Genomic DNA, 23,151 nt, shown 5'->3' with positions numbered 1-23,151 from the left:
TCCCACTGTGTAAACTTTGCCTACAAAACCAGGTCCCTAAGATCTACTGCAGACGTTTCTACCATTATTCAAAGAGATGATTGCCATCAAAAACAGAAAGAAAATCTGCTGCAAGTGGAAAGTTGGCAGGATGCAACTGGCAAGCGAAAATGGCACATTACTTTGTCGGACCTCTGGGTGCCGTGGTGCTGGGCTGTAGGCAAATGGAGAGGAGAAGGCAATTTCCTCCAGAAGTGTGCTCCCGTGTTACTTTTGCTTATTAAAACTAATAAAAGCTGTAGGGGGGTGCCATAGCTCTGGAGTGGAGCACATGATTCCCATACAAAAATGTCCTAGATTCAGTTTCTAACTAGCAGAGTTAAGGTAAGACTAGTTGGCAAGAACAATACTTGGATTAAGATGAGCCAGTTATCCAACTCAATATCAGCTAGGTAGCCAAATTTATATAGGTTGAGCATCTCTTATATGGAATCTTAATACTCTGAAATTGTCCACATGGGTGGCTGAAATGGCAACATTTTTATTTCTGATGTACACAAGGGGTATATTTACGCTGTAGAATGAATGTAGAAAATGTCAGGATAAGTAAATATCTCTGAAGAATTTGCAATAATGTCCAGAAAACTTCTTATTAAAACATTAGAAGACAATTAAAACAAGACTATAGTATTGAGTGGCCCATGGCGCATTGTATCTTCTGCTTTTAGGTTAAATTCTGTTCAGTATTAAATAATGCTTCAGTAACATTAATTTGCCCAACCTTCTGCCCATCTTCTGTCTTGCAGCTTCCCCTCGTCTTGATATTCCGGTCAAAGATGATGCGATGCATGTCATCAAAGTGGTAATTCCCATAAATCTTAATCTTTAAAAAATTAACATGTTATGGTACAGGCTTTATATAACTTCATGAAAGCATTTTTAGATTATTATTAATGGCTATTGGTGTGTTGAGAGGCAAAAAATTAATGCCATGAATAAATAGCCCACTTAGCCTCTTGACAAGATGAAGAGACAAATAATTCCAAGAAAACCAAACTACCCTGTATCACCTGTATGTCAATAGGAAGTTAAATGGGGTAATTAACTTTTTGGTATGTGTGTATTTGTAAGAATTTCGAGATGGTGTCTTCTATTATATATACAGTATTTACTCTTACCTGCACAGTAATGATGTGGAGTAATAATAATAATAATAATAATAATAATAATAATAATAATAATAATTTTATTCTTATATCCCGCCCCATCTCCCCGGAGGGACTCGGGGCGGCTTACATGGGGCCATGCCCTGACACGACAGCACAAATCAGATAAAACATTAAACCGAGCAGTAAAACTTCAACATGATTAAAAACAGTCATAAAAGTCAATATACACAATAATATTAAAATCCCGATTTGGGTCAAAAGATCCAGGCCAAGGTGCAAAGCAATATCAAGTTATCAGGGAGGGATAATTATACAGCAGGTGTAATACTTAAAGTGCTGAATGAATCCTAAAAACAATCCAGAGGGTCTACTGCTTAATAGGAGTAGTCTAGCAATAGGCAACCTTTATGGTTTAAGAGGAAATTTAATCTAGGTTCGCCTACACTGCATAAGTGCGCTATAGATCAGTGGTTCCCAACCTATTGGGTCTCCAGGTGCTTCGGACTTCAGCTCCCAGAAATCCCAGCCAGCTTACCAGCTATTAGGAACTGTTGGAGCTGAAGCCCAAAACACCTGGGGACCCAATTGCTATAGACAGATATGTGTGTCTTTACTCTTTTTCTATAAAGCATGCTATATCCTTTCTTCAGGTCTTACCTGTTGTAGAGTTCTGTGTTGTTACGGCAACTTTTCCAAGTCTTTTCGCTTTATGGAAAAGACTTTCAGCTTGAGACATCAATTTGTTTTTCCTTTTAAATACAGGAATACCTCGAAAATGGACCTTTGTTTTCTGAACTGAAATTTTATCAGAGAGCTGCAAAACAAGAGCATAGTAAGTATATAATCACTTAATGTTTATATCAGGCATGGGCAAACTTGGGCCCTCTGGGTGTTTTGGACTTCAGCTCCCACAATTGTGGGAGTTGAAGTCCAAAACACCCAGAGGGCCCAAGTTTGCCCGTGCCTGGTTTATATTGTCTTAAAATATCATTTTTGTTTGTGTAAACACAGACCAGTCATTAATTTTTTGTGTCTATCTTCTGAAAAAGTTATGGCATACATTTTTATAATGTTTTCTGATGGCAGTTTGAAAACCCTTAAAGATAAAGCCATATATATTTAAAACATCTCTCTTTTTGGTTGTTTTCTTTTGACAGTCAAGAGGTGGATGAGGACAAAAGGCTTGGCCTTTTTAGGTATCCCGGTCTTCTGGGGATCAGGCCAGGCTGAACACAATGGCAAAAGGTAAGCAATTAGGTGGATGGACAGATGGAGAGATATGTTAAGACATTTGTCCATTGCGGTCCACCAAAAGGTCGCATATAAATACAAAACAACTTGGAATCATTGCTTTGTGTGAATAGCATCCAGTTTAGCTCAGTGGCAGAGTGCAAAGTTTGGGGAAAAACCTTTTTGGACTCCAGCTCCCAGAACCCCCAAGTCATACTTTGCATGAAGAAGGATGAGTTCAATTATTATTCTCCTTGACATTTTAGGTAAGCAATCTCATACAGCAAAGCTGTGCTTGGGAATCTGGAGAATTGGAGTTTGTCTCCCATATCTGTGGGATCCATGGTTTCATTTATCCACATCTCACAAAATACACAATCTCTAGGCATTTGCTAGGTCTTTTTGTATGGCTCTGTGATGTTCTTGGGTGATAGGTCTTTCATTTTGATAGAATTCACATTTATTGTGGTTTCACATATCCATTCAAAGCCCAGGAACGTATCCTCCATGGATATCCAGTTGTAGTTTATTACTAACTGCTCCTATTTATGATGGCTGGCTTTATTAAAAGTCAGTTTAATTAACTGATTAGTATTTAGGCTGTTGATGAAGTCATAAGGCAACAGGACCTGACAACTTTCCTTTCTGTCATAATAGTTACAGGTTTATGGTGATGGAGAGATTAGGAGAGGATCTGCAAACCATCTTTGAAAGGAGAGGCCGAAGGCTTAACAAGGAAACCGTTCTGCAGATTGGGGTACGAATGGTAGGTATCTGCTCTTATGGCAGTATAAAGCTGGGAGGAAATCACCAGACCATTGCATTTAAGCCATTGTCCTAGATACTTGTTATCTGAAATTCTGACAGATGTTTGTGCATTCTTGCTTGAAAAGAAGACCTCTAAGGAAGGGATTTTGCAACCTTTTCCAGCAGTCTATTCTGTTGCTCCCTTGAGCCTAGAGTTACATATTTATTTTATCATTTAAAAGGACGTCTAACTTATACTTTTATTTTGTGCTCACATTTTATTTTATGTATATCACACCTTTCTTCCGACAGGAGACCCAAGGCAGCTTACAATGAGATAAAGCTAAAAAAAGATGATAAATCTCCCAATTAAACAATTTGCCGCATTGAAGTGTAAAATTATTTTAAAATATAGTGGTCTTTCTGCTGTCACATCCAAACTGCTGACCAGATCCATAGACACTTATCTTTAGGGTTTTTTTTTATTTTGTGTCCAAAGCATTTCATAAATAGAGAAGTTTGAAACTGATGAATTAAAGGAACCACAAGCTGTTAAATAGTTTTAGACCAAAAACGGGCAACAATGACTGTTGCTTTAAAAAGTTCTTCCTCTGTGTATGAGGCAGAGCATTTTGGGCATGCATACAGATGCTGACTTGTTTGTTCTTCACAGTTGCACAAGGTGGAGGATACTTCTAGGTAGTGCCATTTTGACAGGCTGTCTTTTGATCTGCCAACTCCAGTTCTGAGTCTGTTCAGGGACTTCAAGTTGTCCATTCTTGGTTTGCCCCTGGAAGAAGACCCTTGTGGGGGGGGGGCATCCAGTTAGAATTGCCTGATTTTGCTGCCCACAGGGATATTCTTGCTGCTGCTAGAGATACATTAAGAGGAGTGGTGGTTCTCATGAAACTTTTCCTTGATTTAAGTCTACTGGGAGGAGGCTGATAGCCATGCAGTGGATGGCTTTCATAGTGTTCAACCTTATTTCTCTTGCAATTGGCAGCAACTTCCTGTCGCACATCAGGGAGGCAATGCCAACTAGCTTACAGAATCTATCAACAGGTGTAGGTTTAAGACATTCTGTGATTATTCTACATGTTTCATTCAGTGCTATATTCACCTGCTTTGCGTGGGCAGATTTATGCCAGATGGGCCAGGCAAACTCAGCAGTTGAGTAAGACGAGGTCAGGGCTGATGTTCTTATTAATTTTGGGTCTGCACCCCATGCCCTATTAGTAAATTTCCACAGGATGTTATTGTGTGCAGCTACTTTGTGCTTGGTGTTCACACAGTGTTTCCTAAATGTTGGCATTTGGTTTAAGATGATGCTGAGATATTTAGGATGGGAACAGTGTTTGAGCTCTTAGCCTTCCCAGGTAACCTTCAGTTTCCTGTTGGTTTCACGATTGTATAGATGGAAAGCACACACTTGTGTCTTGGCATGGTTAGGCTTCAGGTGGTTATCTTTGTAGTAGTGGGAGAGGTCTTTCAGGGCAGGTTCTCAACGTTTTCAAAGACTTTTGCTCATTTTGTTAGGCCAAGGTCATCAGCATATATAAAAGCTCTTTGTGAGTGGTGGCTGTGGCTGATCTTAGTAAAGATGTTAAACAAGGTTGGTGCAAGAACGCTGCCTTTTGCCTCCTCCATCTACATATCTTTAGTAAAGTAATAAGTCTCAGTTGTTCATTGGATGCTACAACTAATAGGTTCCTATATATGTAAATAAGAAACAACATACTGTATATACACTCATGTATATGTTGACCTGATGTATGTCCAAGGCAGGTTTTGGAGCCAAAATTATGGATTATGATATGACCTATGGGTAATCAAGCAGTTACATTGCATATAGAGTAAAGAGCTAGTGCTGCAAGCCACATTAGCCATGAATATGTTGTGGCTTAAATACATTCATACACATATATAAACAGAGAATTAGAGCAGGTTCTTATCTGGAAAACAAGATAACATCCCTGTTCTTAGAAATTGTTTAGAGTTCTCTGCTAGAGAGAAGTGTTCTTTTTGTTGTGTATTTAGTTAGCTCTTCAATTGTTCATCTTAAGAAAATGCTCTGTCATATTTTTCCTCTTCACCTTATCATGTAACAGCTAAAATTTGCTAAGCTGCTAGTCAAAGAAATATTTACAGAGATGATTATAACACAAATAAGGAATTCTGGTTTCTTTTGTAACTTTTTTTTGTCCTTCCTAACAGTTGGATGTCTTAGAATATATACATGAAAACGAATACGTTCATGGAGATATTAAAGCAGCAAATTTACTTTTGGGCTACAGAAATCCGCATGAGGTAAATAAATATTGAATTCCCTTTCTCCTAATGTTTTATTGTTCCATTTATTGTCATTGCATTAGTTCAGGCTTTCCCAACATGCTGTCCTTTGGATGTGTCATAATAACATGTCCATGCTGGCTGGGAGTGATGAGTGTTGTAGGAAGAAAAAAACCTTACTAAAATCACTTCATTTATTGCGGAGAGAAACAGTGCTTTGGCTCTGTGCTTCCCCATATTTGGATAATTTTATTATTCACAGTTTTGATTAAAAGTGTTACCTATAAGAAATCTGTAGAACTGTATTGGAACATGTGTTGTCGAAGGCTTTAATGGCCGGGATCACAGGGTTGTTGTATGTTTTCCGGGCTGTATGGCCATGTTCCAGAAGTATTTTCTCCTGAAGTTTCGTCCACATCTATGGCAGTCAGAGAATGCCTGCCATAGATGTGGGTGAAACTTCAGGAGAAAATACTTCTGGAACATGGCCAGACAGCCTGGAAAACATACAACAACCCTGTATTGGAAGACCTAAAATTCCCAGAGAGGCAATATTACAGGTTATATATTACTAATTCCTCCATTTGTATTTTTTTTTACTTTCATGAGGGTCCTGTTCCCTTAACCCCATTAACGTGGAGGGCCAACCATAGAGTTCAAATTGAAATGGCAACATCAGAGTATTGTTTTTTGAGGTGCAGTGACAAATGATCTCACTGTGTATTGTGTGTTGCCAAGACATGTGTGCAGAGTTATGCCATCCAAAAGGACAAGGATTTTGCCCATGCGCAGGGCAGCTTGATGAGACTTGCTGTTTTCCAGTGTCACTGAAGCCAATGCAAACCTCTTGGCCCCAGGGAGGAATGCCTTGGGAAGATCAGGCTTTACATTCTGCGCTACAGTTCATTGCTGCTTTATTGCTAATAACGCAGTCATTGAGTTCTGTGTCCTAATTAAGTTGGCCTGCTAATACTGTGGTGATCTGAATTTATTACTAAGCTAACAAAGCAATATATCTCATCGGGTTTTATATGGCAGCTCCATTGACTGAAAAACCAAATGGCGAGATATATCACTCATTTCGTAATGCTCTTTTCCCAGTATGGTTCTTGCTACTACTGTGCCAATATTTTGACATTAGCTTCCTTATTCTTGAAGCTGTAAACCTGCATATATGGGTGTGTGTGTGTGAAAATAACAAACCTCATTTTGCTATCCAGTCTTTGCTATTGCATAGTTTTGAACATTTTTCATAACTATTAATAATAATAATAAACTTTATTTGTATCCTGCCCTATCTCCCCTTGGGGACTCATTAAGACAAGTTGCTCAGAATACTTTGTTTTTGAATATAGCTCCTGTGGAAGGACAGCTAGGAAGGCAGAAATCTGAATCTAATATTTTGTGTGTTAATATCTGCAGAAGGGCCTCTATTTTTTAAATTAAGATCTAGAAAAGGGTGGTTTCACATTTATTCCCATTCTTTTAGGTTTGGAGGCAAACTGTGGCTTTCTACATGCAGCTGCAGCAGTGTTGAGACAGTCCCCAAGTTTCAAATACGATAGGTTATATAGGTTTAGGTTATATAGGTTTGTTCTTAAACTGCATTTGTATGTAAGTCGGAACAGGTATATATTTGCTACTCTCTGGTATTTGCCCACATACATGCAATTAAAACTTGTTGCTTATTTTAGAGGAGAATCGCTGCTTTTAAAAACCTTTTGAAATCCCCCAAGAACTATAATTTCTCTCCAATTAGTATTGTTCATCTTGGGAAATGAGAGTGATTCAGAGCTCTCAAAAAGAAGCTGGGCAAGATTATTTCTCACTCTTGAGCTTCACAAACCAGTGTATTTATCATGGCATTCAAAGCTGAGAAGCAGAGTTGAGATACTCTTTACAGGCCAGGATTTTAAACCAAGATGGATTTGTGGCTCATGGATTCTGGCTTGTTGCTCCCATATCATTCAAGCCAAGGGTGGGATGGCATGCTAAACAACCATCTTGTTGACCAGTTGTACCTTCTCATTCTACTGGAAGAAACCACTAGATCTTTCAGTAGCTAGTTTGTTCATAGCAAGTACAGATTCTCTCAAGATCCTGGGTTGCAACCAACATGTGTATACTTCTCATCTCATTTTCAGTATCATTCGACACTATGGTTTGTGTTTCTATATGTTTCCTGAAACATGTGACAGTCTAGAGTTACATTACTGTCTTTTCTAATGGTTGTCTATGCGTTGTTCAATGTAAGCCAACAATGCAGCCAAAACACACAACATAGACTGCTTTTCCTGTATGGCAGGGGGTCTCTTCCAAAGCTATGATTCTGTGATTTATTTAAAAACTCAAGTAATTTGTTTACTAGTACTGTAGTGGGAAGGACTTGAAAGCATTTTTTAATTGACCTCCTATATTGTGTGCAGGGGATTACAAGAGGATCAGAATTCAGTGACTTCTGAAATCTATGCATCCATTTGCTTATACAGGGAGGGACAAGGCCATTCACTGGCCTTTCATGACAAAAGAACTGTTTTCTCATCTCTAAGCCTCTTAAATGTGCAACCACCCTGAAGTTGGTTCTCTGTGTTAAAAGAAGGTGCTGATTGTTTTGCTTAGGTTGCATATTCAAAGCATTTTTCAAACTATTGTATATTGTCAGCTCTTTGTTGCTGCTAGGGATCTGACCTGATGCATGTTTTCTTGCTAGTGTCCCTTTGTCGAGTTGCCTTTACTTCAAAGTAAGTTTGCAGAGGATTGCAGAATTTGAAGGTATGGGTTGAAACCTCTTGGATTTGTGGGGCCAGAGAGGTAAACTTTAAAAGAGAATAGCAATGGGGAAAACTGTGTTTTCTTTCTATAAAAATGCCCGACCTTTTGGATCTAGTCTCAGGGAGAAGTATTGTAATTCTATTGTTGGCACGTAAAACTATGTTAATTTACAATTCTGATGAACTGATTTAAAACAGGATTGGTTTAAAATAATAATGTACCAAGAGGAAAGATTTATTTTTAAAAACATGGATTTAGGCAATCTCATGCTCTATAGATAAAGGTAAAATATTTGTAGCCATGTGTTTCTTGCATATCCTTCAGCTATCCCAGCTTGACCAGATTTGCTCAAAGTTGCTTGGCCATACATCTTCCAGCCTTCATCTCTGATGTTCTTCCAATGTAGAATTTTAAGATAGTTGGAACAGCTGATCCGAATTTCAAAATGTTACTTGAGGCGCTCAGTACACGTAAGAAAATAAATTAGAAGACTTTTGTCTCAAGACTTACCAGAATCAGCCAGTTTGATTTTTTTTTAACAAGAAATGCTGAGACAGGATGAAAAGGTTAAGGTTTTCCCCTGACATTAAGTCTAGTCGAGTCCGACTCTGGGGCTTGGTGTTCATCTCCATTTCTAAGCCAAAGAGCCAGCGTTGTCCGTAGACACCTCCGAGGTCATGTGGCCGGCGTGACCACATGGAGCGCTGTTACCTTCCTGCTGGAACGGTACCTATTGATCTAGTCACATTTGCATGTTTTCAAACTGCTAGGTTGGCAGAAACTGGGGATAACACAGAGCTCATCCCGCTCCCTGGATTTGAACCGCTGACCTTTTGATCAGCAAGTTCAGCTCAGCAGTTTTACCCACTGCGCCACCGGGAGCTCCTTAGACAGGATAATGTCACCATATTTTGAGCCCCATGATGGATTGGTTCAGTTGTACACAGAATCTCTGTTAATCTCGGGCCCAGGCTGTGGCGCAGGCTGGAGAGCAAGCCAGCTGCAACCAGCTGCAATGAATCACTCTGACCAGGAGGTCATGAGTTCGAGGCCCGCTCGGAGCCTATGTTTGTCTTGTCTTTGTTCTATGATAAAAGGCGTTGAATGTTTGCCTATATGTGTAATGTGATCCGCCCTGAGTCCCCTTCGGGGTGAGAAGGGCGGAATATAAATGCTGCAAATAAATAAATAAATAATGCAGCCATTAACCATCTCACAGTCAAAGTCAGTCGATAATCATACACAGCAAGCAGTCCCAACAAGGGCAAAGCATATAAATATCCCAGTGTTCTTTCCAGGGGTCAAGGCCAACCCATCTCACCAACTCAAGTTGTAGTCCAGTCATCAGAGTTCCATCCAAGAGTTGACCATCAGCTATTCAGGCTGAAGCAGTATCACAAACGTTGCTTCCAGCAAACTATTAGCTCCAGCCTCCAGCTATTTATCCTATTTTCCTAAGTGCTCTCACCTGTTGGCCCTCCTCTGAGCCAACCAATTAGATCTCCTCATTTGGATGGCATCAGTTCTTAATTGCAACCTAGCTGGATTGCTTAACTCCTGATCGGTTTTCTGGAGCTCCCGAATATTCCCTAACTCTGTGTCCCTACTTCCCTGAGGTTCCTGGTCCTGCTCGGCGAGGCAGCCCTTCATCTTCATCCTCATCACTAGCCCTGACAAGAACTGCTCTCAGGTCGGGAAGTTCATTCTAATGTTCAATCAGAATCTTTTTGTCTTACTTTTTAAAAAAGGAAATCTGATTTAAATTACTTTTGAAAAACATTGAACAAGCTTTTTGACTTTTAATAAAAGTCTAAATTGCATATTGGCTAACTGCTGTTTGTGGTTCTTTTGTTTTTGTTTTAAAAAGAAATAAGCAAACAACTTCTCTAGCTGGATTGATGCAATATCTGGGTCAGGAAACCCTTTTAAGTTGTTAAGCTCAACAATAAGGTGGCTTCAGTCAGTTCCACTAAGATGTTTCTTCCTTCAAATTGACTTGATGCATCATTTTCTTCTGGCTCAGCTAGGCTGGATACCCAGCAACACAAATCCACTAGAGGATGCAGGAGAAAATAGAGTCGGTCAACCTGACAAAGCTTTATGCCGTGTCCCAGATTTCCAAACACTGCCTCTAGTCTTTAATCTTTGTATCACAGTTTGTACAGGCCTGTCAGGTGAGAAATATAATCAGTATAATCTTTAAAAGCTGTTGCCCTGCAGGAAGAGAGCTGTAGGCCTGATGCCACGTTCCAGATTGGCGAAGGAGATGTTGGGGCAAGAAATGATGTGTCCTTAAAAGAGAGAGAAAGAGACATAGAGAGAGCACCATAGACCAGCCATCCCAAGACTGTAAATGTGCCTGGAGCACAAACAAGAATCAGTAATTTTAACAGAATCAGCCTGACTGCCTTTTAAAAGGGAGAGAGAGAGAGAGAGAAAAGGAAAGAGGCACATCAAGAGCAATATAATTAAATTAAGAGCAAGGTCACTCTGCTGCTGCTGCTCATATTTTTCAGGGCAGGAATTTGCCTCCCAGGAGAACACAAAACTAGTTTAAGAGTGACACAGAAAGTAGTTTCTCCAACTTATCGGCTGGCAAATTAAGACAGTTTTTTTTCTCTCCCCTTGGCTTAAGCTGGCTGGGAGTGGCCCTATAAACTTCAAGGACAGCTGTCTCAGCTGTGGCTAAATGGTCTCCTAATAATACATGCCCTTGACCACATGTATTGTGTATCTTCCTAATTGACTGGGATAGATGAATGGATGGATGCTGGGCTTGAAATCATGGCATGGTTTATCCTTTACAGTGATAGTCTACAAATGAGAGTTTCTGGTGATTTTCCAGCACAAATATGACACTAAAGCCACCAAGGCGCAATAGATCCCAATCCCCACGTCATATAGCTTGGAAAACACTGCTTTCCACCATGGAGATGTAGCATCTGGCAAACCTCCAGATGTTACCAGAATAGTCAATGGTGAGAGATTTTGGGGCTACAGCCCCAAAGCATTTGAGGGGCTACATTTTGCTGCTTCTAATGTAGAGAGGGACTTGACTGTATGACTGCAAAGCTGTCGTATTGGAGGGAGGCTGAGTGTTGCCTACAACGCTTTTTCTTAATTTAACAGAACCCAGCTTCTGCTCCTTTGCTTGTACAAATCTGTTCCTCCTTACCAGCCAATGACCTATAATTTCCATCGCTTTTCTTTTCCGCTATTATTTTAGGCCCCCGAGGGCTCAGTTCCAAATTCTGCAAGCATTTGCAATTGGAGCAGAGCGTATAAGGTTATGCACTCTTGCTTGCACTTTTTTTTTGTAAAGTCAAACAATTTTCTGGTCCGAGAAATAGATTCTATTGCAGCCGTTCTTCCTTGCTGCTCGGGAGATCAGATGCCAGTGGAAAAGCAATACATGCCAGCTTTTGCAGCATGTTTAATGTTATACCACTTTTCTCTTCTTACATTTGTGTATGCCCATCTTTGGCTGCTGTGTTCTTCAATAGAACAGAACCTGTCTTAGTGGGGATGATCTACTTTTGATGGGACCCTCTTAGGAAATTGTCCCAAGAGCCTTTTATGTTGGAACAACGAAGACCTATTTATTCTGCCAAGCTTTTAATGGGTGCTATTTTCCTTAAGCTCTCTGGTTGCTACATTATTCTGTAACCATAATTTTAATCTTATGGTGCCTTTAATGTTTGTTCTAGCATCGTAATGAAGTTTTCTTTATTTATTTCCCTTATATCATACCTTTCACCCAAGGTCAAGATTACTGGCAGCTTAATTAAACATAATTAATTTTGTATTTAACCATAATTTAATTTCAAAACAAAAAGGCTCCAATCAAAACACAGTAAAATTATGCATTGAAATGCAATTATACTATTAAAACACCAATTAAACTGGTTTAAAATTGCTACATTAACAATAAATAAAAGAGCTTGTCTAATAATTTCCCATTTTGGAAAGTCTTAGTGTTGAAACAAAAAGGTGGCTATGGTAGCTAAATGGCTGTTTCCAGCTTTGGGGATTGTTTGGTGTTTTAGATGATTTTATGCTCGGTTTGCTTCATGTATATGCTTTTCTTAGTATTTGATTTTTGTTAGTGCAATTATTTATGTCTGCCCGAAACTTGTCCTAAATACTCTAAAGCAGAGCTTTCTAAACAGGGTGTTGTGACACATTAGTGTGTCGACTGCAGTGTGTAGGTGTGTTACATGAACTTAACAAGAAACCTCTATGTGAAATAAGCAATAAATCATAATTTTTTGAAAATAAGGTTTTCATGAACTGTGTTGTATGTTCAACCCATTTTGTTATTACAATTTACGTACGTATACACATCTCTTATGAGAAGTTGGTTTAATCTCTGGTTTGATAATAAAGCCAAATTTCTGTGTCACGAAATGATGCATATCTAGTGTGTCAGCAACTTGAAATGGTTGGAAAGCTCTGTTTTAAAGACACCAGATGCTGTTTGATCTTGGATGCTAATCTGGGTCATCCCAAGTTATTGCTTGGATGGGGGACCATCAACAAATCCCAGGTGCTGTAGGCTATATTTCAAGGAAGGAACTGGCAGAACTACCTCTGAATATTCCTTGTATAAGAAAATCCTATGTAATTCATGGGCTTGCCATAACCCACTTAAGGGTTATAACCCACATGCACATGCCCTAAACTCACTAACTATCAACAGATGAAGAGATTGTCTGAATCATGTAAGAGATTGTCTGAATCATGTAAGTGCCACTAATTTGATGGATGTTCTCTAACGGGAACTAGTGATTGTGCTCTCTCTGAAGAAAAGCTATGAAAACTTGATTTTTTTTTAGATCAAAAGAGAATGATGTGATATCCCCAACACACAAGTCAAGCTGATTAATGATTGTGCAGTAAGAAAACTTGTTGAGAGTAGACCCTGGAAAAAAATACTTTTAGAGGAAGATAGCTCCCAGAATCCCCCCCTCAAAGCAGTACTTTTGTGAAAAATTAAAAACTTTCCATTTTAAATTTAAAGAGAGTTCTTTAACTTACAATAAAGTATTTTAAGTATGGCAGGGAAAAGTGGTCAGAAGAAGTAATGTTTCCAAACTCGGGTTGAGAGGAGAGCTGTGCTTGCTTCGCAAATCACTACCGCTATCTCAGACAGTGCAGAAATGACCATAGGAAATTTCTTTTCATGTTGATAAAAGGTTCCCTTTTTTCCCCGAGGGTGGGGAGGTTCTTTCAGGAAGCTTTCAAAAGCTCCTCCACTCAACCACAAAGAGATGCGCCCCCCTGAAGCCCTTCCTTTTGCCCCCGACATACACACACCGTAGTCTGAAATTAGTATGTTAGATACCCTCTGTTTGTGAAAGTTTTGCTCCCCTTCTTTCCCACCATTGTAGCTTTTATGAACTTGTTGAAGGTCTGGCTGTTGAAAGATGGGTTCTGTCATGTCTCTGTATGTGAGTGTGTTTAGTAAGGAGGAGAAGGGGTCCCATAAGCAGCATGAAGACAGATAAAAGACATATTGCACTTTATGATGTCTGGATGCCCACCTGGAGAGAAGAGAGCGGAGGAACAAAATAGACTAAAATCCTGTACTTCTCTGAAATAAGAGTGGGGGCATATCGGAGGGATGCAACTTGGAAAGGGGGGGTAGCTCTTAACAGCCCCCCGATGTACATATTTTATCTGCAGGTGCCATTTGGCTTAATAAAATTCAGATCTCAGAGTGTCCTTAAGCCACCATTTGCTTCCGGCTTAATTAGGAAGGTTATCCTTTTCAGAGGACGAAAGCATCATTCATTTCTCTCTTCGTGTCTTCCAGGTTTATCTTGCTGATTATGGACTCGCCTACAGATATTGTCCCAATGGGAACCACAAAGAGTATCAGGAAAATCCTAAAAAGGGCCATAATGGGACAATGGAGTTTACCAGCTTAGATGCCCACAAGGGAGTAGGTAAGGATCCCTCCTCCCTTCGTCTTCATTTCTCTTCCTCCCCTGCTGCCCCAAACACTTCAGAAGAAATCACTTAGCAGGATGTGTAACGCATGCTGAAGCAGCAGTAGATTTCAGCTCTGTCTGCTAGAATGGCTGTGCCAGGTGGAGGATTTTGGGAGACGGGGTCCAAAAAATGTAACTTTCTCCAAGATCTGATACCTTTATGCTGTGACAAAGAAGAGCTTGGTCCAAACCAGAGTATGGTTGTATGATTGGGCAGCTACGAGGAAAAGAATCCAAATACAGGCTTACCCCTCATTAAACTTCAAATTTCTGGCATTGCAGAGGGTGAGATGCTGAAAACTGTTCACAACTAGGTCTGATGTTTTCATGATCCCTTGGCAAATTTGCCACCCTTTTTCTTAGATGTCCAAATTGTATTTCCAAATGTTCAGCTGAAGTTTCAAGCTACAGTACAAACCCTTTATCTTTGCATTTGATATTCCCAGTTTCTCTTGCTTATGATATAAAAAATATCCCCCCCCCCCATAATTGTTCGTACGCTTCTTTAGGTTCTCTACTGTGATCTATGGTATGCTTTTAGCCCTTGTTTTGCTATTATCCATGGTTTTGAAGGGCTCTTGGAACGTATCCCCATATGGATACAGGGATTGTATTGCACTGCAATGGTAAAAATTGGGGAGTGGGAGAAATTATTTCATTACAGAAATCTTAGGAATTTTTTTTCATATCAGGGGCGACTTGAGAAACTGCAAGTTGCTTCTGGTGTGAGCGAAATTGACCATCTTCAAGGACGTTGCCCAGGGGATGCCCAGATGTTTTTGATGTTTGACCATCCTTGTGGGATGCTTCTCTCATGTCCTCCTGCATGGGGAGCTAGAGTTGACAGAGGGAACTCATCTGCACTCTCCCTGGATTTGAACCGGCAACCTTCAGATCAGCAACCCAACCTTCAGGTCAGCAGTCCTCCTGGCAGAAGAGTTTAACCCATTGCACCACCGGGGGCTACTATCTCAGAATAATAGCGTTGGAAGGGACCACAAAGCCACACAGTCCAACCCCCCGCCATGTAGGAACATCTAACCAAAGCAGTGCTCATTTCTTCCTAAAAGCAAGAATTCCCCTTTTTTCAAACATAGCCTGAAAGTACAGACCTTGGAGTCATAAATTGTAGTGCTTGAGCTCTGTGAGCTAGGCCGTCAGCTCCCTGCACTACATGGAAGAAGGAAGTGTAGGCTGTCTGGTTTAGAAATGATGAACCACAGTACTCGAGGCTTCATGTTCATTGACTCATAGACAGAGTGTCTTTTTTAATGGGAGGAGGCAGAGAAAGAGATAGTTGCACTTGATTTTAATTGTGGTTTTTAGCCATATTCATAGAAGTATCTTTGTAATACTGGGCACAAAGGCCACCTTAAAAGATACCCCTCACACTTACATGTAAGACATGCTTCTGCTAAGATGACAGGTGCCCCCCTGGCTGTTCTGACATGCATGTCCATAATCTAAACCAGGGATGGACAGGTTCTGGGAGTTCAGAATTTTTATTCACATGGGCCACTGCAAACTATGCTATCCCCGAAAGTGCAGAAGGGATAGGGGAGGACCAAAACTTCATGTCTAGGGGTCCTCTACCAATTCTCTACCAATTTCATGGTTAGTTGGAAGAAAGTTACTGTGGGAGTGTTTTCATGCAAAATTGAATCTCCTGAGAGTTTCCAGGATGGGAGATTTTTTTGCCAGATGTATTTTTCCAAGGGTGGCGGGAAGAGGCTGGGGGCTGCAAAATCTGTTTTGAGTGGCATTTTGTGCTAAACCCAAAACATGCTCTTTTTTGTATTTATATTATTTATTTATTTACTACATTTATATCCCGCCCTTCTCACCCTGAAAGGGACTCAGAGCAGCTTACAAATTAAATTTACATACAATATTATATTATTAGTATAGTACAATACTGGCAATAAATTACTATATTGTACTATATCAATATATTGTAATATTATTAGTAATATTACATATAAATGATAATATACTAGCTGTGCCCGGCCACGCGTTGCTGTGGCGTTGTCTGGTGGTGTTGGTGAGAAATTTGAGTTAGTGGTGGTATTGAATGTCTATTGTATGATTGTCTTTATGTTTAGTATGTACAGTAAAGTCAGGCCTCTCTGAGTATACAGCTATCCTTTTTCTATGTGAAAAAGATAAGCAAACACTCTAAAGGTTCCAAACATAAAAAGAGATGTGACATGTAAGGGCCACAGAAATAGTCAGGCCTCTCTTAGTATACAGCTATCTTCTTTCTATGTGAAAAAGATAAGCAAACACTCTAAAGGTTCCAAACATAAAAAGAGATGTGACATGTAAGGGCCACAGAAATAGTCAGGCCTCTCTTAGTATACAGCTATCTTCTTTCTATGTGAAAAAGATAAGCAAACACTCTAAAGGTTCCAAACATAAAAAGAGATGTGACATGTCAGGGCCACAGAAATAGTCAGGCCTCTCTTAGTATACAGCTATCTTCTTTCTATGTGAAAAAGAGAAGCAAACACTCTAAAGGTTCCAAACATAAAAAGAGATGTGACATGTCAGGGCCACAGAAATAGTCAGCCTCTGCAAACCTTAGGATTGTATGATGATGTTGTTGTTATTATTATTATTGAGAGGCTGGGTGGCCATCTGTTGGGAGTGCTTGGATTGTGTCCTGCATGGCAGATCGTGGGAGGTGTTCGCTGGCCCTGATTGTTTAGTGTTTGGCATTCCCGTGTTTTAAGAGTGTTGTTTTTTATTTGGTGTTGTGATTTTAAGCTTGTTAAAATATTAGGAGAGATATTGTGTTGATTGTCATGGTTCATAGCATATATTTAAAATATAGAGTATTAAAATGGGTTGGATATTGTAGAAGGTTGGAGTGGAGATAATGATTCGGATGATGAGCGGGCGCTAGGACCCAGGGGACAGCTTTTTCCCATTGCCTGCCTTCCCTGTTGCCGGCCGGCCATTATACTTTCTGTTTCCCTCCCGGGCATGGCTCCCGATGGTGCGTTGTGGGTTCTCTCCATGTGGAGGTGCGTGAAGTGATTTTGTGTTGTTTCAACCTTAAGGCGTGGATGATGGGTTGTGTTGTCCAATGTCGAGGTTGGGGGGCCCGTAGTTTAGTTGCTTTGCTCGGTGCCGCGATTCCATCACTCTTTTATATATATAGATAATTAATATTATTATATTGTATTATTAGTATTATATCGTATTACAATATAATATTATGAATATTATATGTATATACAATATGTTATATTATTATATATTATTGTAAATTATATTGTGTTATTGTATCGGATCTTTAAAAATTGAATGCCATTATAATTTAGTGGCTTGAACATTGGACTATGACTCAACCTCAGGATTCAAATCTTTGTTTGCCCATTGGGTGACCTTGGGCGAGTCACACTCTCAACCTCAGGGGGAGGCAAAGGCAAATCCCCTCTAAACAGATCCTGCCAAACCCATGATAGGTTTGGAAATGACTTGAAGTCACATAATTGGACTAGATGGCTGTGATAGTTTCTTACAACTGTACGATTCTAACAACAAGTACTGTATGTTGTTTTGATGGATTTCACAACTAAGATTTCTCATGTAGGAACACACGAGTCTTCTCGTTATTCCTACAGCAGATTGACAACAGGGGAACAGGGTTTTCACTTCTAGAACACACATGCTGCAAAAGCTTTGGCTGAAGGCTCTACATTGAGTAGGGTATTGTATTCAGTGGTCCTTGGGGTTCGTTCCAAGTCTATTATTATTCTCATAGTAGATGAAACATTGTTTTCTTTTTGTGAGTGTGGGTTTTTGTATTGTAGTATGCAGTGCAAAGCAAAGTCATGAGTAAGGATGTGGTTCTGAAAGTCAATGAGGTGAATTCTAAAGCTTCATGCAAATAGTATCCTCACAAATAATATCCGTACATTAATACTGAACACTTTAATAGGTAAATATACACTTCTGACCTTTTGCAGCAGCATGGAGGAAATTGCCCTGTCTGTCTGGTGAACTGTGCTGAATGTCATCACTAACCCTCAAGCATTATCGTGCAACGCAAGGTTTTTGCAAAAAAAAAAAAAAAAAACATTGGGGAAGCTTTATGAGGCTGGCTGGTCAGAGCAAGGAACTGAAATAGGTCAAGGATAGGGATCTGTTGAAACTTAGCTGGCCAAAGTATTTACTATAATGACATAAAAAAAGAATCAACTAGAAAACAAGTGATCAACTTCAAACATAAAGATGCTGGTTAGTTTGTAAGTCACACTGTTTTGTAAACAAATCAAAGCATGTGCATAAGTCAGAGTTTTGTTTTGTGTTGGAGAATATGCAACATTGTGCTAGATAGATTTTTCTGATGTGGATATTCAACAGGGTGCAATAACTGAAAAGGCCCTGCTGTGCTTATTTTGCTACCAACTTTGGGTTGAGATGCGAGACAGAGCAGAATCTTTAAGTATTGAGTAGAGCCTATGGTTAAGTGCATGTAAGCAAATCTGTGTATCTCAGATCTCACTAGAGTCCTGGGATTTGCAGTTTAGGGGAGGTGTAATTAGAGTTTTAGGTTGGAGAGCTTTAGTGCTTTTCCAAATGACAAAGTACCCAGAATTCCATAGGATGTTGCCGTAGGCAGTTAAAGTGGAATCATCACTGTCTGTGGTAACTTGAACCTCTTCTCAGCTCTTTTCTTCTTTGATCATAGATGACTTTACCCTGGTTTTATATGATATCATTTCAGCTTCTTGTCCTTTCTTATTCATTTGTAAAGTATAGAAAGAGTTAACTTCAAAAAGAAAAAGAAAAGAAAAAGAAACCTTGATATCCCCCCCCCCCCCCCAATAGCCTTTCATATATCTTACTTATTTAAACTCACTTTGACGGTATTGGAAACACATTTGCAGGTAAATTACATACATAGTCCTTTTATTGGATATTGATTGTACTGCCTTGCATTCCAAGGCAGACTTAATTCAACAATTCCCTAATTAGTTAAAGTCATAACCTGTGTCTTGTATTCATTTACCATTAATTAAACCTCAGCTGTTTATTACACTGCAGTCCAAATTCAATAGCCAACCCAAGGAGCCATGGAAAAGGAGGGAAGGTCAATATTGGAAATATATGGCATGGTGTGTATGCCCCTCCCTTCAGTGGCTGAACTGCTAGCCGTCAATAGTGGTCAATGTGACACAACTTTCTTAGTTGCTATGTCAGCAAGACACAAAGTCAATTCCCATGTTATGCCTGTGTGTGTGTTGTGTGTATCATTGCCAAACTTTGAATTTTGTATAACTTGAGACAATTTATTCATTTATGGACCTTTGGAGTGCTTGCTAAAATTCTTCGCTACCCTGTCTCCTTCCTCCATGATGTTCTTTCTCTTCCTTTTGAGGTCCCTCTCAAAATCCACCTTTTCTGTAAAGCCCTTAACTGAGTTCTTAAGACCAGTTCTAGTCAAAGTGATAGTCCATGACTGGTGCCGAACCCCCCCACCCCCCGATATGGTCCTGGTTACAGGTACCTTGGTAAAAATCGAGAAGGTATTGGATGTGTCTAGGGAAGGGTGACCAAGATGATCAAAGTTCTAGAAACCAATGCTTATGAAGAATGACTTAGGAAGCTGGCCATGTTTAGCTTGGAAAAGAAATGAATGAGAGTTGATGTGATCACATCTTTAAATATCTGAAGGGATGGCATGTAGAAGATCAAGCCAGCTTGTTTTCTGTTCCTTCAAAACATGAACCAGTGGATTCAAATGGTAGGAAAATCCAATTAGGAGAAACATCTTTACTGTAAAAGTTGTTGAAAAGACTGATTTGGAAGTGTTTAAAAAGCGGTTGGATAGGGATCTTGCAGGTATGCTTTTGTGTATATTCCTGGATGGACTAGATAGCTCTTGTGGTCCCTTTCAACTCTTAAGAGTGTAGGATTTTTCATGGGGAAAAAGACTGACTAGTCCCTTATATCTGATAGCTTGAGATGAATAGCCTTCCATCCATTGTTTATATCTCATCTTTTCTAAGCCATTGGGGTCATTAACACTATTGGCTAGGAATTTAAGGTCTGTATTCCAAGCTTTTCTTCTTCAAATGCTGCTTAAACTATCATGTTCACTGGTGAATATGTTAATATATGCAGTGCCTTAAAAGAAAGGTTTATTTGTTGTTCTGCATTAATCTTTCGGCCTGCCTCTTTCCTCCTCCTCAGCTCCTGCTACCCGCTTACAGCAGCGTCTGTGGCCTCTGCAAACATTTGTGATCGCTAATGGCTGCTTGAACTGTTATCTTAAACTAATACTTTTTAACGAGTTTTACTTGGCGCAAACAACTATATATTATTGCTTTTTCTATTAAAAGGACCATTGACCATGTAATGTAGAGGGCTTTGATAATTTGCCAGCACTGCTAAGACCTGCAGTCATTTAACGTTGGTCATTAGGAAAAAATGAAATGAGACTCTTGCGCCTCTCTGGCACTGAGACAATTGCACTGCTTGACCTGCCGGAAGCATTTTGGAGTAAAGGGGCCGTAATGGGGAAGCAGTTCCTGACCCGTACAATGGGATAAGGAGGATGGAAATCTGTTATGTCCACTGAGGCTGTAAGTTGTTTAGCTGCTGACTGGCAAGCTGTGCTCTGTGAAACGTACCTGCTAGATATTTTATGTAGAGATTTCTGGATGAAAAATGGGGAACCACAGCGACTACTTTGGTGGCATTTGAGGTCTTGGTGGTGTATTGTTGGTATTATAATAGGGCTAAATAACAAATTTTGGAATAAAACCGGATCGTACAGAGTGAGCACCTTTATACAATGTCCTTATGTTTTCTCCTGTGTGATCATTTTTGGCAAAGGAAATTGAGTTGGCAGAATATGTACTACTGTGTATTAATCTTGCTGTATGTCAAATAATAGAGGGTAAGCTCTGTATCAAAGTTATGGCTTCTAGATTTAATAATAATAATAATACCGTATATACTCGAGTATAAGCCAACCCGAATATAAGCCGAGGCACCTAATTTTACCACACACAAAAACTGGGAAAACGTTGACTCAAGTATAAGCCGAGAGTGGTAAATTTCAGAAATAAAAATGGATACCAATAAAATTACATTAATTGAGGCATCAGTAGGTTAAATGTTTTTGAATATTTACATAAAGCTCAAATTTAAGATAAGACTGTCCAACTCTGATTAAATCATTATTCTCATCTTCTTCAATGTAAATGTGCTTATGTATCATTTTAATAATAGAGTAAAATAATACCTGTAATAATAATAATAATAAATACAGGAAAGTAATACATGTAATAATAAATAGAGTAAAATAGTAAATGTAATAATAATAATAAGATCAGAGTGAAATAATAAATGTATCAATAATAATAAAAATAGAGTAAAATAAATGTAATAGTAGCAACAATAATAGAGAAAAATAATAAATGTAATAATACCGATAATAATACCGATAATAATAGGGGAAAATAATAAATGTACCATATATTCTCGAGTATAAGCTGACCCAAATATAAGCCAACCAGGATCCTCACCCTGGCTGAGGGGGGCTTTTTCAGCCTTTAAAAAAGGGCTGAAAAACTAGGCTTATACTCGAGTATATAGTACTTTATTTTTCTATCCCACCACCATCTCCCCGAAGGGACTTGGGGCGGCTAACATGAGGCCAAGCCCAAAGGAAACAGAACATAACAAGTTAAAACAAGCATTAATAATTAAAACAGTATCACCACTGCAGTCAAATAGAATAAACAATTAAATAACTCAATTACAAATTAAAACACAGGATATATTATAATACCATCATTACTAAATAAGAATGAGGTAATAAATCCAGCATCTCCACTGATGGGTCAACTCTTTTACTAAAGAGTTGTATGCTCCTTATGTCCTAAATGATGGTGTTTTAATATAATAAATAAATTCCTGCACTGCAATTTCCTTCTTTTCTGTACACAAAGCTTCTTTTTCTTGGAATAACACATTGGAAAACCAAAGACTTTGTGACCACCTTTGTTCATTTGTTTGAGATAGTTTGACCCCTTAAGAGGAGTTTCTTTATATAATGGGACAGTGTCTAGATCCAGGAAACACTGCTGTAATGGATGAGGGTCTAATCCTCATGATTTGAAGTTCTTTTTCAGTCCAGTTGTTCTTATGCAATTATAAATGAACCTGGAAATTCATTATAAATGTAGTTGCAATTTAGTGAGGTTTTTAACTTCAATCTTCAAGAGGATGCTGTTGATTTTCTGGCCTCTTCCAAATGTCTTTTCTCCAGGGAGTAGTTTTGCTTTTTAACTTCCGTTGACTTTGACTTATGGCAACAATACAAATGAGAAACTACAAAGTCATCCTGTGATCGACATCCTTGCTCAAGTTGTGCAAACACAGGGCCATTATGGATTCAACTTTTCCATAAAACATTGCAAATCCATAATTTTGGCCCCAAAAACCAGCCCTTAACTTATGCATGAGGTCACCCTATACATGAGCAAAAATTGTAGTATTCTGCTTTTCCTCCTCCTTTTCCTCCTCCTCCTCTTCCTGTTGTTGTTGTTGTTGTTTTGTTCCTTCAAAACATTGCTGGTATATGGTGACCCTCATGAGGTTTTCTGGGGGTGAGAGTGTGTGACTTGCCCTCATAATATCAAAACAGAACGCTAAAAGCTTTACTTAGAACAAAGTTGGGCAACTACATTGCAGTATGAATTTGAAGTGATTTCACAGCACTTCTCATTGCAGTTTTTAGCAAAAAAAATATGGAAAAAAGCTTCAATGTGCACAAGTTTTCACCAGTTTCAGCTGGAAAATTGTGCAAGGACTTTAAAAGAAGCTGGGAGGACTTGAGGGCTTTCCATGATTACCAAAGGATTGGGGAAATGAAAAATGTGGGTTTCAGGGGCCACAAATGTCCTGCAACCATGCACTTTATAGGCTCCATGTTGCCCAGCCAGTACAAA

At 39.2% G+C, this 23,151-nt stretch overlaps 1 protein-coding gene across 4 annotated transcripts in view; it reads left to right on the top strand.

Annotated features, from left to right (window-relative positions):
- Positions 1–23,151, top strand: part of vrk2 (VRK serine/threonine kinase 2) — a 74,850-nt gene that overhangs the window by 9,309 nt on the left and 42,390 nt on the right. For 3 of the 4 annotated variants that reach the window (XM_062970268.1, XM_062970261.1, XM_062970264.1), the window contains 6 exons: positions 786–841; positions 1,911–1,980; positions 2,306–2,393; positions 3,036–3,144; positions 5,340–5,432; positions 14,002–14,134. In XM_062970268.1, the coding sequence (XP_062826338.1) occupies positions 786–841; positions 1,911–1,980; positions 2,306–2,393; positions 3,036–3,144; positions 5,340–5,432; positions 14,002–14,134 (549 nt within the window). The remainder of the gene's footprint in view (positions 1–785; positions 842–1,910; positions 1,981–2,305; positions 2,394–3,035; positions 3,145–5,339; positions 5,433–14,001; positions 14,135–23,151) is intronic. The other variant, XM_062970273.1, reaches the window with a different exon arrangement.

Source organism: Anolis carolinensis, chromosome 1 (assembly GCF_035594765.1).
Source record: "Anolis carolinensis isolate JA03-04 chromosome 1, rAnoCar3.1.pri, whole genome shotgun sequence".
Lineage (NCBI taxonomy): Eukaryota > Metazoa > Chordata > Lepidosauria > Squamata > Dactyloidae > Anolis > Anolis carolinensis.
Note: the sequence above shows the minus strand (reverse complement) of the source record. Positions and strands in the feature narration are given on the sequence as shown.